The following is an 18,194-nucleotide window of genomic DNA, read 5'->3' as shown; positions in this document are numbered from 1 at the left end:
CTGTCTCAGGAACGTGCAAAGAGACAGCAGCCATGTCAGCTGGGCACATCCTCCCCTCACCCATGGAACAGCCTCTCCATCCTCTGGCCCCTGGCAGGGAGCAGCCAGAGCTGCAGCTCCCACTGCAGAGCCAGCCCTGCAGCACTGAGGGGCAGCACTGCTCCCCTCACCCCTGCTGCAATTCCACTCCTCAGCCTTTGGCCTGGACAGCTTCTCAACCCTTGGGTTTTTGGACCTGTAAATGATTCCTGTGGTTTGGTTTTTGCTGTGCAGTGGTACAGGCTGTTAATCCACCGGTCTGCAATAAACACCAGCCTCACACAGACAGCTCACTGACCTTGAAGAATTTGTCTATTTTGCTAAGGTTGATTCTCTTCTTGGCATCCAACTTGTAAATGTTGCTGACATTCCCATCCATGAGATACAGGCCAAACCCCATCACCTGGAGAAGATGGAAAGGCAAGGTTTCAGCAGCATGAAGTCAGCAGCACAAGCCAAAGACAGTGCTCCATCACTCAGCATGAGGAAAGACCAATTCACGTTCCTGCTACCACCTGATCCTCATGAGGAAATGTTTAAAATGTGCCTGTATCTGCCAGGAGGCACAGGGCAGGCAGAGGACACATAATGGATTGCTTCTGCTGTCTGTGCAAAAACACAGATGCTTCCCTTGGTTATTTGTTCCTCCTCTCCCCACATAACAACAACCCAAAAGTTTTCTCCACCCAAAGGCAAAAGTTTACTCCTGAAGAAGAATTTCAAATATTTTCCTGGATTGATTCTCCCCCACTCATTAATTCAGTACAAATCATTACAGAGTCAAACTCCCCACACATCAGAGAACCTGAGCTGACTCACACCCTTGTAATGAAGTTTTTATGGTAATAGTGACTGCAATCATTGCCAAAACTGACTTACAGCAAGGACAAATACACCAAATAAAGAGATATTTTGGCATGTTTATCTTGAGAACTCTTTACAGCCAGAAAAACAAACCTGGGAGCATCTGCCCTCTGCAAGGAATTATTGCTGGGAATGGGCATCAAGAAGAAAATTCTGGGTTACAAAGTTGGTGGTGATTTTACAATGTCCTCTGCAGTTACACGGGTCAAGCCCATGATCCTGCACTTGCATGCACAACACAAAAATCCTTCCAGCCTTGGGGGATGTAGGGCACCCACCAGTGCTCTCACCCACCATGTGCTGGGCAGTGTCTCTGCAGAAAAGGGATGCATGTCAGCCCAGAGGAGCAAAAAATCAAGAAATTGAAGAGAGATGTTGTCCTAGGAGTGAATTTCATTTTACCAAAACAACAGTGACTCTACGCAAGCACCCAGCCCCACAAGCATGGCCAAACCTCACCTTTAAGAGCATGTGCTTCTCACTGGGGGTCAGATACATCTTGTTTTCATAGTAATCCACACAGATGTTGACAATATCAGCCAGCAACTCCTCATAGCCAGGGATAACCTCTAGCTGTTGGTGCAGACACTGAAACACAACAGAAGCCACATTATCCATGTGGGCAGAGGAACAGCAGAAACCAGGCAGGAAACATTTTAAGGATTAAGAGTGGAACAAGAGGTTCCTTCAAAGCTCATTTATGCTTTTGTTAAGTTTACCAGCAGAAGACTGAGCTCATGGTACTACCTGGAAAAAACAACCTTCCTCTGTAGGACAGCTCTTCTTCAGACTGATCACAGCACCCAAACATCAGACAATGAGATGTAAAGGAGGGTGGCTCTGAGCAAAGTGTCTGACTCCTGTCTCTGGGATATTTTAACTATACAGCAAAACCAATGGAGCCTGTGAAGTGTGGAGGGCCATGGGGGCTGAGCTGCAGTCCCCATCAGCTGCAGGGGATGGGGTTCCAGCAGAACCTTCACCTCCCAGAGCTCTTCTTACATCTTTTAGACCCTGATCTTTGTCTTAACACAGAGACCTTCAAAGCCACCCAGGATGACACATGAAGAGACATTGCTAGAATTACACAGCCTGACCAAAAGACCACCAGAGCCAGTGGCAAAGACCCAACAGCTGCTGCCACAGTCTGGTCTGAGGAGCTGTCAGCCTCAGCAAGGTCACTGCTCCTCTCTACCCGTGGAAGGTTCAGTGGCTCAGAGAAAAAAGACCTGCCTGAGTGATGCGGTTGTGGTTTGCCAGGAACATGGAGAGGTTCTGGGACTCCTGGATGGACTGGGGGTCTGCCATCTTCCTCAGGAACTGGGCAGCTCTGGAAGGGACAAATCCAACATCACCAAGGGTCACTCAGCCAATGTGAGACTGTCACCACCCACCTTCCCTGTCTGACCTGCAGCAAAGCTGCAGTGTCTGATCCCCCTCCATCACAGCTCTATTCACCAAGAGGGAACTGAAACACAACAGGGCTCAGAGATTTGCCTAAATTCACAAAGAGAGCCTGGGACAGCACAGAAACCCCATCACCAGCCCTGATGTCCTCCTGCCCTCACTGCTGGTCAGACCAGGCACAGTCCTGTCCCCATTCCCGCCACTTTATCCCCTCTCACCTTTTGTAAGCAGAATGATCATTTTTCACACTGCACTTCATGTTCTTCAGCTCATCCAGGACAGCAAACATGTTGATGAACTTGCCCAGAGTGAGGAGATAGGCCTCGGACACAAAGTCCTTCCTCCTCTCGGCGTGGCACAGGCGCTTCACCTCGCTGCAGAAGCGCTCGATGGCCTTGCGCTGCAGGGCAGGGCACAGGGTCATGCACCACCAGGGAACCCCCTCCACCCCACCAGCTCCTTAAAAAATTTTTTTTTTGGCTGGGGATGGAGGGTCTGAGGTTCCTCTCTGCTGTTCCCATCCAATTGTTACAAATCACTGCTGACAAACACGCTCAGTGCTTGAGGGGAGAAAGGGGCTTGAGCTCTCCAACTCCAAGTGTGGGATGTTCTGCAAAATCAGGCTGCATTTTTTAGCTGGGACATAAAGGCCTTACAGGATATAAAACCTAAAAATTATTGTGAAACTCAGCTGCAGCTGGTTATAATGCAGGTGGCGATGGGGAGCCCACAGCAGCTGTGACTGCCACATGGCAATGGACAATCAGCTCTTCACATCAGCCAACATCCCCAAAAACAGGAGCCTGTGACAGCCTTAGCTCCAAACAGTGGGGACTCTGGGTCTCCATGAACTTGAAGGGCTGAGCTGTGCTCATTCCCAAGCCGTATAAAAGATTTGGGGCCGAGCAAGGAACACACAGATTTTCCTTCACACAGGTCTCAGGTTTCTGCTCAGGTGGCTGCAAGGGAGAGACCTGCTGGGGGCTGTCCTGGCAGGCAAGGATAGCACAGCCCTGCTTAGGATGTTAACACCAAAGTGAATAGATTATTTTTGCCTCTCTCCTTGATCACTTACCTGAAAATACATGAACTTCATAAGCTTGGTGACTTCTGGCTCCAGGACTTCCACTGTTTTCTCATAAATCTCCACTCGGTTTGGCTGCTCATTACATTTCACCTGCATTGCAAAGAAAACCATCTGTGTCAGCATCAGCTTCTAAGCCAGCTGTGGCTCACTGTGGCACCACCTTCTCCTTGCTTCACCTGGAGTGCTGTCCCCACCCAAAGACAACAGAAGAACCTGAGAAGGAGCTGGTACTCAATACAACAGGTGAAAGCAAAAGGGGATATTTCAGACCTGAAATTTTCTCCGTGCATTCTAAAAAGGCACAATCCTGATTCTGGGGGATAAAGTCTCCTAATGCATTTTTCTGGCATGGAACACAAGCATGGAGTCTGGACCTGCTGCATAATATTGTAGCATGAACTCATCTGAGATTTGTGTTGCAAGACACACAAGGCACCAGGTTACAGCTCTGCCAGAGCCTCCCTGGGATTATTCTGGTTCTGTTGAGGATCCATTAAAAATCACTGGGCTTGTCTGTGGCTGACAGCAATGAACTGAGTCACTGTCACTGGGCTCCTGGGAAGCTAAATTTAAGGACTTACTCAGTTGTCATCCATCTCACTTTCAAAACAGTAACTTGGAGTCATTATCAAATGCACAGGGAAACAGCAGCTGCCCAGGGCATCCTGCTGCCCTGCTCTGCTTGTGTTTGCAGCTGTTGCTCCCAGGAGGCTCTGATGGGGCTGACAGCTCTGCTGCGCGTTCAGTAACCCAGCAGCTGATGCTCAGGGCATGGGGGGACACATCAGCCAGCCTGGCATGGGGGATGCTGCCAAAGGAGCCTTGCCCTCCCTGCAGTGGGCAATCCAATGTCCCTGCCCTGCTGTTCCACACTGCAGCCAGGCAGTACCACAGAATCCAGAACATTCTGAGCTGCAAGGGGCTCACAGGGATCACCAAAGCCCAGCTCCTGGCCTTGCCCTGAGCATCCTACCATGCACCAATGGCCATGAGGATGCAGTGGGGGTGGGAGGAGTGGTGCACACTCAGGAGCAGGCTCTGTTCTTCACCGGTGAAGCCACAGCCTCTGATGCAGCAGGGAGCCGCACCTGACCAAGCAGGGAGATTGGGGGGCTGAGCACAGGACCCCCCTGGCGACATCCATGTGCCCCATGGCAAGGCACAGGGGTCACTGCAAGATCAAATCTGGTCAAGGTGTAACTGAACCCTCTGTCATGGCATTCTCTGCTCCTCCATCACACACAGCACTGAGAGCAGCCTGAGGGGAGCACAGGGGGAAGGGGCAGGGACCCCACAAGCTGCTCAGAGAGGCACAAATGTCACAGGGAGGACACCACACCAGGTGATTTTAGTGCTGCCTTGCCATCAGCTTAGCCACAGCCTTCTGCTGGAGTAGCCAGGGGAGGCAACAGCAGCACGGCAGCAAATACAAAATACCCAATCAACAGGAATATCCTCGTGGCTGGGTCTCAGCATCATCTGCTTTGGTTTGCTTTGCTTTTCCTGTTCTTCTGCCTCCAAACTAACCCACAGCCAAGACAAAACCCAAGAGGGGCTCTGGGAGGCCCCCTGCCTGGGAAGGGCTGGGCTACCTGAGGGATGGCTCGTGAGCAGCTCCTCCACGTGTAGAGCATCACGGCGTACTCGTGGCCTTCCTCCAGCATCTCATTCTGAAAGACAGAGGGGTGCAGGTGGGACAGGGCAGGCACTGGGGGCTCAGCAGCCTGGGACACAGCTGGGGGACTCACCATGCTGGAGTGCACCGTGGCCTGCTCGATGTACCTGGCAATGCCTGTCACAAAGGCGTTCCTGTCTTCAAAGTTTGTGTCAAAATTGGCCTGTGGGCAAAACAGAGAGGTGGGGGTTAAACACAGCTGGTTGTTTGCTCACCTGGTACAGCCTGACATGGGATTGCTGGCAAAAAGCAGAATTAGTAGCGCTCCTGGGGCATGGGAGGAGCTTGTGATCTATTTGAGGTGCTGCACCTCTAGGTCTGAAGTAGTTTCATACACACACACACCCTGAGATGCTTTGGAATCACACATGGTTGTCCTGCAGGGAATATGTGTGGAAATATGGCAGTCAAGACTGACATTTACAATCCTTGTAGAATCAAGCCCAACTTTACTGCAGCCACAGCAGAGAGAAAAGCTAGAGCAATTATTCTAGGGATTTTAGCTTGGTAACTCAAAGACAGATGCAGCCTTATTAATTTCTGTTTGTGCCCTGGCTGCTGGGGGAAGACCACATCCTGTCAGCAGGAAGGCCAAGGGATAAACACAGAGAAAGGGCAGGGAATGAGCCGTCTGGAAAACATAAATATGAAAGTCAGCCCTCATCCAGGTGCTATTATCAGTGCTACTGCTGCTCTTGCAAGCACAAACAGTTGTTGGGACAAACATTTGTTCTGGAAGCTGTGATACAGTTTTGGGTTGGGACAGGGGAACAAGAAACTGCAGAGGCAGGTTGGGAATGGAGAATCAGCTCCCCTGGCTCTCTGGAGAGCCCTTCACATGCCCTGTGCTTGGTGATTTCCCCTGCCAAGGCTGGCTGATGGTACCTGCTGCAGGGCAGGGCACACAGAGGCCCCAGGCACCCAGAGCTGCTCCTTGGGATGACAGCAGCACTGCAGCCACCACACTCACCTCAGTAACTGATTTCCTGAGTGGGAAAGCTGGGAGCACAGACCTGTGGCCACAGGGCTACTCCTCTTAGTGCCTCCAGGACATCACATGTGACCAATGTGACAACAAAAGCTGAGATTGCATGAGCATTTCTGGCTAGCAAGGGGAAGGGCTACACACAAACTGAGTATAATGAGGAAACAGGCTTGGCCAACATCTCCAGGTCCAGCTCAGAGGAGGTTTTTAGGCCCAGCTGTGTGCACAAACTCATGGCCCTGAAAGGAGGCTGTGCCATAAGGCTGAACCCTGAGCCCCTCATGAGACACAAACCAGCAAAAATAAAAATTTATTGAAAGAAGAGATAAGCAAATAACTACATCAAGATTTTTCAGGGAGAGCTGAAATTTGAACAGCCCAGAATGACCTTTGGGTCTGATAACCCATAGAGACACCAAAGCTGTGGAATGAGCCCGGGCTCTGAGCTGCTGTAATTCCAGAGCCCTGCATACAAGGCACAGCAATCCCAGTGCTGGGGTATTTATACACTGCCACGGGCGAGCCAGCAGCTCAGGAGTGGCAGGATGGAGAAAGGAACCCCCTATTATATTTAACCCTGGGTGTGTGCCACAGGGCAGGGTGTGGTGGCCAAGCAGCAGAGGCATCCCACTGTGGGAGCCGTGCCCTGGGCCCCTGCCAGGCTTTGCTTGGTGAGTGCAGCTGCAGCTAAATCTGAGCTGTTCAGGGCACAGAAGTGGTTCTAGCAGCTGCCCTCCCTGCCATGCCAGCAGCTCCAGCTGTGCTGGAGGCACAGGCCAGCCAAAGTCAGGCAGGACTTTGAGCCCGCCCCGCTCAGTTCGATGCACGCACGATCGTGGAAAGGAAGCACAGAAATATGTGCACAAATAAACATCGCTGAGAACTTTCTGCTGTTATCACAAATCTTATCTCCTGCTTCCCACCCATTCATGCACCCTGGTCCTCGTTTTCACTTGGCCTTAAAAGTCCCTTTCACCAAACTCTGGTGCTTTCTCTTTAAAGTCCTTGGGAACAGATCTGTGGCTAGATCTGAGTGTTTCCCTCGACACGCTGAACCCCGGATGTTTCCAGCTGGTTCTCACAGCACTGTGTGGCCCCGTGCTTTGCATGAGCCACTGGAACAACCCTCCCTCCGTCCCCTGTGCCTCGGGGGTACCTGGTACATGATGGAGGAGGGAGGGGGCTCGATGCATGGCTGCTGGTCTGGCAGGGGCAGCTCCTCCAGCAAGTCCACGTTGGACAGGGCATCCTCGAGCGTGACGTGAGTCGTCATGGCTGCGGATGTTCAGCTCCCCTGCTACATCCAAAGCAAAAGAGAGGGTGATAGGCAGACAAGAAAACCAGCCAGCAGGCAGGACACTGAGTGGGAAAGGACAAAACCAGAGCACAGCTTCCTGGCATTGCAGGGGACAAAATCCCAATTTGTTTTCCCTTTTCTTGTGCATTATACCACATCTCCATGTCATCTCTCTCCTGTGATTCAACAGCAGAGCAGGAATGCAGAATAAGAGAAACACAACTACCCACCCAGGCACTTCTCTCTTAACTCTATGCAAAACTCTCTCAGCCAGCACAGCTGGGTGCTGCAGGGCAGCTCCAGCAGCCCCGGGTGAAAGCGTGTGCCCTGAAATGCAAAGCAGGGCTATCAAGAATATCTCCTGAAGCTGCTCGGTTAGAGAAGTATGACAGATGCTGACACTCCCATGCCTTCCTCACACACATGAACAGCCCTGGAAACTGTAAACAACCAACTGCATTAAATCCCAGAGGTGAACTGGAAAGGCTTGAGTGCTGTGCAGGCAAAGCTGTGGCACTGCAAGCAGCAAAAAAAAGAAGTTGCTGTTAAATTTCCCTACTTTTACCACTGACGTGGCATCCCCTGCCCAGTCCCAGCCTGCCCTGGAGCTGCCAAGAGCTCCAGCTGCAAAAATGAAAATAAATACACAAAATAAAATCAAAGGGAAGCATTTCTGAAAGTCCCCTGGTGCTCACCCCAGGCAGGCACCCAGTGGGAAGCACAGAACAAACCTGTGTGTCCCTGCCTCCCCTGGCACTCACCTTGGCTGTGAATGTCCAGGCACGGGGGGATGGTGCTGTCACCCAGGCTGAGCCCTTGTGTAATCACAGCCACAGGGCTTCCCCAGTTAATGCCTAATCCTGTGCAATAGCTGTGGCTGACCTAGAGCCTGTGTCTCCCAGAAAAACACCCTGCTGCACTCAGACATTTGGAGAGAGAGAATTCTTTAAATATTGACACCTGACTCCATTAGAAAATCACACCCCCTCCAGTGCTTCTTGCCTTACTCAGAGCCTGTCTAGTTTGAAATGTGAGCCTTTGAGTTTTGTTGCTCTGATCTGCAGGACAGTAGAGCTCCCTAAATCAAAGTTCCCATTGAGATACTCACACATTTCAATATAACACCCTGCAAGCCAGCTAAGCTCTTTGCCTGCCTCATTACAGAGCATATTTTCAAATCCTTTAATCATCTCTTTGGCTTTTCTCTAAGCTTTTGCAACTTTTTTTTTTTTGCCAGACAGGGTAGCAGGCAGGACACAAGGCTCTGGCAGCGCCTGCATAAGCACCAAATACAGCAGAACCACAGCAGCTCCTTTGGTCACCACTGCTTCCAAGAAAATGAGTTTGCCTTTTATTTCCAGCATTGGGAAGGATAATGGCTTTGGCACATCCATGGACAGGCACCCAGCAAGGGCCACAGCCAAGGGTGCACTCCTGGGGTGGCTTCACGTGGGGTCATGTGAAGGAAGGAGTCTGCAGCTGTGCCTCATCACTGTGGGCTGCAGGAATACCTATGAGCCTGGCAAAACTCATTCCTGCTCCACAAATGCCTCCCCAAGGCACCAGGCAGCTGAGAAACAGGTTTGGTTGTACCTGCAGCTGAAGCAGCGTTAAATGAGTGCCTGGAAAATACCCAAAATCACAAGCAGCTTTTCCCCCTCCACACTCAAATTTCTGTTTCCTTCTTCCCCCCTGTCTGGTAAGATGGTTTCCTGTTACAAATTGTAGCAACTGTCAAAGGCAGACATTACATTTCTGCAGCTTCCTCCCTGCCTGCCTGGGGCTCCCTGGGCTGCTCTGCCCGGGGGGAGCTCAGCCTGCCCAGCCCCAGATGGACAGATGGACACAGACCTGCCCACCACGCTCCCCCACCATCCTCCAGCACCTCAGGATCACCACTGGCATCCCAGAACAACACTCCTGGCTACTCACTCGTGCTTCATTACACACTTCAGGCTCGAGAAGGCAAAACTTTTCATTTCATAGCTTTGAGGGCTTTGTGGCTGTTTATTTGGGCTCATTCCCCATTTTTCTCTAAGTGCAATTCTAGGGCCATTTGCGCAAGGTGTCTGTTTGCTGTAACCAAAGGCACTCCTACAACAACCCTGTGCTGACACCCAAAGAGCTCAGCAACTCAAGGGACAAAATTATTGCTGCTGTTTGGGCCACCCCAGGAGAAAGAGTACCAAATGCAGCATCAGGACCTGCTGTGCCAGGCAGTGCCCACACCTGGGAGGCTGAGCCAGTCCCTTCCCTAAAAATGTTGCACCCAAACAGGCAGAGAGGAAGGGTGCAGAAATACAAGAACAGAAAAGAATGAATCAAGTCATTGCAAGTGAGGGGTGCAATCAGCCACCAGCCCACCCTGTGCTTTGCCGTGGCTGAGTAGTGCAAGGACCCAGATGCAGCTGGAAAAACTACAGACTTTGAGGGTTTAATACATGAGTTTTTATGGGGACTTCCACCTTCCAACCCACCTTTTCTTAAGACCACCCAGGAACCCACCACCAGCTACAGGGAACAGTGTGGTCAGCCAGGACTTCCCCTGGCGTCCCCAGCACATTGCCACAGACAGAGTGTGTGACAGAGGGGCCATTGGTCCAGGGCCAGCAGACCTGGGTCATTCAGCACCCCAGATCACCCAGAGAGGATGGCAGTGAAGCCCCACTGCCCCAGACCTGTGCTGCCCTCCCTCACCCTCCTGCAGAGAGGGTTCTAACCCAGACATGCTGGGGCTGCCCTGTACATCCAGCTCCATCCCTCTCTCAAGACAAGGGGGGCAGTTGGAGGTCATCTGGCAGTGCTTCCAGCTCAGGGAGTTCAGGGATCCCTGGGGACACTCATCAGAAGCCCTTCACTGCCATCCACCACCGGGGCTTTGGGGTGGCTGTGCTGGGAAGAGGATGGTGACACCACTCAGCCCATGGTGACAGTGCTTGGGCACACGTGGCCACAGAGCTGGGCTCCACCCGAGCAGGGAGCAGCACAGCAGGGCCCAGGAACGGGGCTTTTCTCTCTCCTAGCCCAGGCACAGTGGGGTGAGGCTTTCCTGAAGCACATCCTGCCTCTCTGGCCTCCCAGGCTGCCAGGAGCCACCTCCAGATCCCAGCTCTGGTCAGAGAAACCAAAGTTCCTCCTGTCCAACGTGTTTTGGCAAAACTGAAGGTGAGCCTGGCAGAAACTAACCCCACCCCAGTGAAACCTGAGGCAGGGATGCTGCACTGGGCTGTTTATCCCTCCTGCTCATGAGCAGCGGTGCTAACGGCAGTGCTGCCCACTCTTTCTGCTCATTTGCTGCAGAAACTTCCCATCCCCTTCCCACGGCTCAGCTGCAAACCCTCTGGCCATCTCACACACCTTCCAAAGCCAAATGATCTCACAGAGGACCTGGGGGAGCCAGCCAGGCAGGGAGGGAAAGGAGGACTTGCTGACACAGGGGCTCTTGTGGCACAGCCTGGGGACCAGATTCCACAGACAGCACAGGAAGGCTCTGAGGAGAGAGGATGGACATCCCAGATGCCTGAACTTGCAGGGCACGTCCTGCCTTCCCCACCAAAATACTTGCCCAGAAGCACTGGCGCAGTATCACCCTCTTTGCAGGGAGAAGAACAAAAGTGACTCTACTGTTCAAACAGCTTGGGCTTGAACAGTAAAGACTTTTAAAATAAATAAATAAATAAATAAATAAATAAATAAATAAATAAATAAATAAATACTTATAAAAGCAGGGCCATAATGAAATGTTGCATGCACACCTGCTCAGCTCCCAAGCTGCACAGTTCAGGGCTCTGGGGAAGTACCATGGGCTGTTTAGGATTTTCAGCTTGCCTGCTCCTCACACTGGTGCTGTAGTAGGCACCAAGAGTAGGAAAGGAGGCAAGAAAAAAATGGAAATTGCCCAGACAGAGTCCAAGCCCTGTGAGCCTGAGGTGAGGCGAGCAGCAAAAAGACTTTTGATGGGGAGGTGACCAGGAGGAGGACAAACCTGGTCACCCTCTGATTATCTGAGAATCCAGCTCTGGCTCCCAGCCCCTGGGTAACCTGGGAAAGTCACTGAATTTAGTTTTACCTCTGTGAAAATGCTTCCCTCTGTTTCTCCAAATATAGCACCATAGCAGTGGGCAGGCCCTCTCCTGGCCCAACAAATACCCAGTGTCAGTTTCATAAAAGCCAAGTTTCTGGTACCCACTGCCTGACAGCAACAGAAGGATAAAGGATCCTGGCCACCAACATATATTTAGCAAAAAATAACTTCACAGTGTAAAACTTTAGTTTGACTCCTGCCTAAAACGCACAGAACTTGTAATTGCAGCCACCACCACCACAGTCAGGAGGTTCTTTGCAGAGTGAGCGAGGCTGGCAGAGCTGGGCCTCTGCTCTCCACAGACACAGATGTTAATAACCATAAAATTACCTTCCCATCAAAAAAAGGAAGCCAAACTGCAGGACTCCTGAAGCTGTTTTTCTCTATCTCCACTCTACATTTTCTGCCATCCCATTAGGGCTGAGTTCCAAGCATTTGCACCATCCTTGTCTCTCAGCAACACAATTATCTTGGAATTTATTTCTTTTAGAATAACTAAATAGTTTTTTATTTTTTTTTCTGGTGCCAAAGAAAGTGGGTCAAGGAAGGAGACAGGTATATGAAACTACATTTCCAAAAGAGTTGAGAAATTTAGAGCAAGTTTATAAGCAACTCACTGCTGACAGTTAAAGCACTTGGGAAACCAAATCACACAGGCCAGCATTGTTAATAGTTGACCAATTACTGATCTTCCAAAACCAATCTTCCCATTTCTCATGAAAAGATGATAACTGGTTGTTAACAAAATTGAATACAGTGAAAATGAATTCAGCATATTCTGCTTTACTCCTGGTCAGAAAATGGAAGATTTCCCCCTATTCCTTAGGCTTCATTAATAACAATCAACTGTACAGAGAAAATGAAAAAATAATTTTCCTATGCAGGGAATTAGCACAGAATTATATGGCTGTGACACCAGAACACTGGGCTAGTCCCCCATCAGTGTGACCAACCCCAGACTACCATCATCAGGCAAAACACGAGGATGATTTTTCTCTCGGTATCTCAGGACAGGAGGGTGCGGGGGCTTCAGCGACTCAGCCTAATTCTCTGAGACCTTTGTGATCCAAAGCCCCCAGGCAGGAACCCCCCGAGGGAAGCGGCAGATGGCAAAGGGGGCCACGCTCTGCTGCTGGCAGCGTCCCCTGACAGCGCACAAACCCTGCACCCTGCCCCCTTCCCCAACAGCAGGGAGCGTTCACTGTGTGCTGCTGCTTCTCCTTCTCCTCCTCGTTCTCTCCCGGTCCTTCCAACCCACGGAAATTTCCTGCGGAATCCATCCCCTCGCTCCCTCCCCCCGGGCCCGCTGGGATGCGGCTGGCACGGGGCATTTCCAGCGGCATCGGGGGCAAAGTTGAGCACAAAGGAGGAGCTCTGCCGGCCCCGGGCACCGTCACCGGCCCCGGGCACGGGCACCGGCACCGGCACCGGCGGGGCGGGAGCGGTTCCGCCGCCGCGACCCAGGCACAGCCCGAACCTGCGGCCGCCGCTCCAGCCCTTCATCCCCAGCGCTGCCTCTGACGCCGGCGCTGCCTCCATCCCCCTCATCCCCCTGGAACACCATATTTCCACGCCACGGGTGCTCCGGGAGCCGGCCGGGGCCGCCCTTCTACCATCAGCATCCTCTCCGCGCCCCGTTCTCCAGCACCGCCGCCACCCCGGCTCGGGCCTGCAGCGCCCGCGGGCCCGGGGCTCGGCCCCTTCCCCCGTGCTGGGGATGCGGGCCGGGGGGAGGACAAGGCGGATTTGCGCTATTTTTTCCCCGGCGCCGTGCGGCGGCTGCGGGCAGGCTGAGCGCCGCAGGTAGCTCGGGGCATTGTGGGATACATCCCGTACATCCCGCACATCCCGGCCCGCACATCCCGCACAGCCCGGCCCGCATATCCCGCACATCCCGCACGTCCCACACCTGCCCCGCTCCGCCCGCCCGGGGCTCCGCGGAGATGGGGCTCGGCGGCGGGCACAGGGAGGGAGGGAGGGAAGGAGGGGATGGAGCCGCGCAGCCCCCGCGCAGCCCCGCGCCCACCCCCGCCCGCTCACCTGCGCTCCGCGGGTGCGCTGCCCGGCGCCGCGGGATGCTCGGCGGGGGATGCTGCGCGCCGCCCGCACAAAGAGCAGGAAATGGCTGCAGCAAGTGCACTTCCGCGGCTCTGGCTCCGCCGGCCCCTCCGCGCGGCGCGGCGGCGGGGGAGCCCCGGCCCCGCCGCGGGAAGGGGGCTGGAGCGGCGCGGGCGGCTCCTCCCCAGCGGCGCGGGGGATGCGCGGCGGGGCCGCGGCTCTGCCCCGCTCGGGGCCGGGGCCGCGCTCCCCCCGCGGCGCGGAGCTCCGGGCTGGCGGCAGCGCGGCGCCGGCGGCTCCCGGCGGGGAGGGGAAGGCCGGCAGCACTCCCGGGGCACGGAGGGCAGAGAGCAGGGGGCGGCTGCAGCAGCCCCTCGGGAGCTTGATGGGTTTGGGTCCCTGAGAAAGCAGGAGCGGGATGGGATTCTCCATCTCGCTGCTGCCGCTGGGCTCGCTGGGTCGCGGGTGTTCAGCCCCTCTGCCCCTCGGAGGGCCATTGATAGGCGTCACCTACCATCTTAACAAACGCCCTGGTGGCAGAATACATACACGTATAGAAAACATACAGAGCCTCGGGTGACTGAGCATGTTGGGCATCAAAACCTGAAGGCAGCGCCTTTGCTCAGAGCTCCAGTCCTCTACTGAGTCAGCATTGCATCTGAAAGGTCTTCCTCGTGGCATTTTTGACATCTGGCTTTTTCTCAGGGACAAGTTTCCAGTCTTGCTTTTAGTCCTGTTTAAAGCTCTAATACACTCTTCAGATGTAGTGTGAAATCCAAACTCACAGCTTTCAGAGGGACACTCCCTCATGGCGACTGATAGACTGATATAAACCCTGTATGGAGCTGTCTTGCTTGTTGAAAGATGCTGGTGGGTACCCAAGGATTGATGAAAGTCCAGATACAGGTCTAGGTGTATTTCTGTGGTGGCCCTGGCAGTGTCCCTTTCCTGAGCATGAACTGTGCCAGAATCACATTGCTACCTGGCCTTTCCTGGATTTGAGAGACCCCTCCCGTTCCTCAGAGGCGGCTGCTGCTGTTGTCCATGAAAGTGTGGGGCTGAGCTTGCTCCTGTGAGTGTCTGTTGGCTCTGAGGGGAAGCCGGGACACCAGGTTTGCACTGCAGATCTGCTGCTGTAATTTGAGTGGGTGCCACGGGCTGAAGGCACTGGGGTCTGCAAACTAGAAAAGCAGCAGAACAGTCTTGGGAACTAGCTTTGTCCTAAAGGACAGGACCACACCTGAAAAAATGTATCAATAAATCGCTGGGCACAGAACGTTTCTCTGCATAACATTTCTTCTTTGGGATTTGAGCTAGGTGACCTTTAAAGGTCGCCTCCAACCCAAACTATTCTATGATTCTGTGATATCTACAACTCTATCTCACCCTTGACTAGAACACATTGTAGCCATCATTCCTCTTTTTACTATTTAATACTTGTCAGAAAAATTCAGTAAGTGGGCGTTGTTACTGCAGACACAAAAGATTTAACAGCAAATATCACTCTGAGGCCATGGGTGAAGGTTAGTTCAAGAAATCTGGCAGAAGAGACTGCCGTGGACTTTTTTTTTGTACAGTTTAATCTGGTCCCGTTATCAGCCACGCTCATTGTGATGGGAATTCCATGAATGTGATGATGCTATTTTAATTTTCTGCTTCATGTTGTCTTAGCTGGTAGAAGGATAGAATGAGCTTCCCTGCATTTGTGCTGCAGATCTCCCTGCAGGCTGGGGACAGTGACAGCGAGGGGCACCCCCAGGCAGCTACAGCATCAGTGTGTGGAGAGGAGAGAGAGCACAGTGCTGGGGTGAGCTGAACACAAGAACACACCTGAATTTGTGGTGGCTGCCAAGGGAGCTTCAGCAGAGCCATTCACCCGAATCCTGCTGTGCTGACAGGCGTTCACAAAAGGACAATGCCAAACATCACATAAAAACATGTTCATTAAAAAATACTTCAGGTAATTCTAGATTTTTTTTTTCAGGCCTGATTTTAAGGTAATTATGCACAGCCACATCCCCAGGGGGACTGACCCATGCCCAGAAAAGAGCTTTTCATGGCTAATGCTGCCACGCTGCAGTCCCTGGTCCCCACTGAGAAGCATCAGCTGCTCTTTCTAGATGAGGTTCCTGCTTGACTGCCTTTGCTAGCAGGGGCTCCAGCCTGGCTGTGCCTGTGCCTGGCCGTCTCAGCAGCAGCTTGGGGACACGCTGGGACACAGCTCTGGGCCTGGCTCCAGCCGAGTGTGCACAGCCCTGCACCCACCTGGGATAACCAGCGGGGAGAAGGAGGGACAGGCACAACCTCCCACCCTGGTGAGACACAGCCAGGCACAGGGGCAGCAGCTGAAATGTTCAGCACGTGTGAAATGCTTTCTAGGGAGGCAGGGAAGGGCTGTTGAGAGAAAGGTGACTCACTTTGCAGTGGGAGACTGATATTCTCACCTCTGCTTTATGGGGAACGGATCTGGTCAAGCCACGTGAAAGGCACCCAGCTAAACTTGCCTTAGACACTGCTGAGGTGAGGGAAGACTGTGTTACACTGCACTGATATCATTGATATCACTGATATCATGCAATTATCCCACTCTGGCACTGCCCTTCTGAGATTCCTGAAGTGCCCTGTAAATTTTGGGGAAACACCCTCAGATATTCCCACCCCCAATTTTATGAAGATTCAGAGAATTTAAAGCCACCATAATAATGGATATTTAGACCTAAAAATCTAGTGTCTATGTAATAAATTTTTATATTTATTTGCAGACATTCTGAATGCTTCCTACCCCCATAAACCCAGCACACTGTGTAACCCCAAAACACAACCATAATTCTGGGGAACAGAGATATTTCAGAAAGCTAGGAGATGCCTGTTTGCATCTTGGTGGAGGGGATTTGATTATAGGTGCATGGTTTTTGCAGTTTTGCTCACATATAGTGAAAGTCACAGTTGGAACTCAGCAATTTTATTGTTTGTAAAAGTCCACATTTTGTACATAGAAAGACTGCAAAATAAAACTGAACATAAACCATCAAAATAATATTTTGTGCAACCCACTCTAGCTAATAAATATTACACTTAACCAAATATAAATATAACCTCAGAAATGTCAGCTAGCAGAGCAATATTGCTGCTCTTAATAGCAATGTCCTCATGCTCAGCAGACCTCTGGGTCCTTCAAGGATGGTGGGGGCAGTGAGCTGAACTTTGTGAGCCTGTAAACACCCCTGTCACAGTGTGAGGAGATTTGTAAGGCAGGAACTGATGCCTTGCCCATTTCCACATGCCTGAAAAGATATTCTGGCTTCTACAAGCCACCCTAGAACAAGGAGCTTGAAAAACACCAAAAATTAGGCCTCCTTCTATGAAGAAATAATTTGACACAGGATATGTGAGATCATGGGATTACATTATTTCCTTGTTCCATTTTTGTTGGCAAACATAATTGAACCTGATTTGTGTAAAGACAGGAGGCTGCTGCTGGAAGTTTGCACTTCAGAGTTTTTGTAAGCTGCTGTCATGTAAGGTTTCCTCGTGTTCTCACCTGCCCAAACAGAGAAGCATCAAAACTACATATTGCATGTCTGCACATATCATCTGTGAGCCCTCTTGACTTCCCTAGTGATTGTTAATGCTTAGCAAAAAGTCCTGATCTTATTTACAAATTCTGCAGGACACCAACACCCACACTTTGGGTTTGAAGTCAGTTATGTCAAAACAGCGTGTCTGTCTTGCAGTGAAACCACAGATTTTAATGGAAATGCCAGGAGAGGGATTTTGTTTATACCTTCTGCTGTCACCACATAATGTGGAACTCCTTGAGGAGAAAGAACCCAGGCACACCATTCACACTGGACTTTTTCTTTGGTCATTCCTTTGTTCACAGAAGAGATGGAGAAGTCTTGTGGTGATTCTATTACTTTTTAAAGTTCTCATGATCACTGGTGCGCTGAGCACATACTCTGCACGTTTTCTCCTCCTGGCTCCCTCCTGAGCCCTCTGGCTCCTTCCTGCCCAATACACCAGTCCAGGAGTAGATTCCTGTACCTTTCACAGGTAATGAGATCCTGGGACTCTGGACTGGGAACACTTAACGCTCTGCACTGCTCACTTCTCCATACTTTGAACAAAGAATCTGGGTGGAGGTCACACATTAATCTTCTCATATAGAAAGACTGAAGAAAAAAAATCAATATAAACATTCAGCTTTGACTTCCTCCCTCCAAGAATGTCTTCATTTGCATCAGAGTCCCATTTTCCCACTCACTGTACAATGCACTTTGAGAGAATTTCAAGACTCTTCAGCACATACATTTCTTTTTCTCTTCCTCCCTCACAAACTCATGTGCACACACAGACACCACTTCAGCTTACCAGGTATCCAAATCCTGTTCCTGTTATGCCACAGTTGCAGGGAAAATCATGCAAAGGGAAAACAAAACCACCTTGAAATACCAGCATCAGAAATGCAGTCACTGAATCCAGCCTGCTTCTGTGTCTCCCAGGCTTATTCCTGTTCAGAGCTTTCAGGTCCAGCCCACTCTGAATTAGAGAGCCAGGAAAATGTCTAAACATTCCTCCTCAGTTAAAGAAAGCTTTTTTTTAATCTCCCTCCAGGGAAGACCTTCATTTGGGAGTTCACAGAAATAGAACAGCAAAGTAAGATCTCTAAATTTTGAGGCTGTCTCTTCAGGAGAAACA

General features: G+C 51.5%; 1 protein-coding gene across 3 annotated transcripts in view; it reads right to left on the bottom strand.

Moving 5' to 3' along the window:
- CYFIP2 (cytoplasmic FMR1 interacting protein 2) overlaps window positions 1-13,631 on the bottom strand; it is a 50,273-nt gene extending 36,642 nt beyond the window's left edge. For 2 of the 3 annotated variants that reach the window (XM_030957216.1, XM_030957219.1), the window contains exons 1-9: window positions 13,479-13,631; window positions 7,214-7,354; window positions 5,146-5,235; window positions 4,990-5,067; window positions 3,386-3,487; window positions 2,529-2,710; window positions 2,137-2,233; window positions 1,363-1,491; window positions 338-442 (exon numbers count right to left, since the gene is read on the bottom strand). In XM_030957216.1, coding sequence (XP_030813076.1) covers window positions 338-442; window positions 1,363-1,491; window positions 2,137-2,233; window positions 2,529-2,710; window positions 3,386-3,487; window positions 4,990-5,067; window positions 5,146-5,235; window positions 7,214-7,330 — 900 coding nt within the window. In that variant the 5' untranslated portion in view covers window positions 7,331-7,354; window positions 13,479-13,631. The remainder of the gene's footprint in view (window positions 1-337; window positions 443-1,362; window positions 1,492-2,136; window positions 2,234-2,528; window positions 2,711-3,385; window positions 3,488-4,989; window positions 5,068-5,145; window positions 5,236-7,213; window positions 7,355-13,478) is intronic. The other variant, XM_030957218.1, reaches the window with a different exon arrangement.
- Between the last annotated feature and the right edge of the window lie 4,563 nt (window positions 13,632-18,194).

The sequence above is a fragment of the Camarhynchus parvulus genome, chromosome 13 (genome assembly GCF_901933205.1).
Source record: "Camarhynchus parvulus chromosome 13, STF_HiC, whole genome shotgun sequence".
Classification (NCBI taxonomy): Eukaryota; Metazoa; Chordata; class Aves; order Passeriformes; family Thraupidae; genus Camarhynchus; species Camarhynchus parvulus.
Note: the sequence above shows the minus strand (reverse complement) of the source record. Positions and strands in the feature narration are given on the sequence as shown.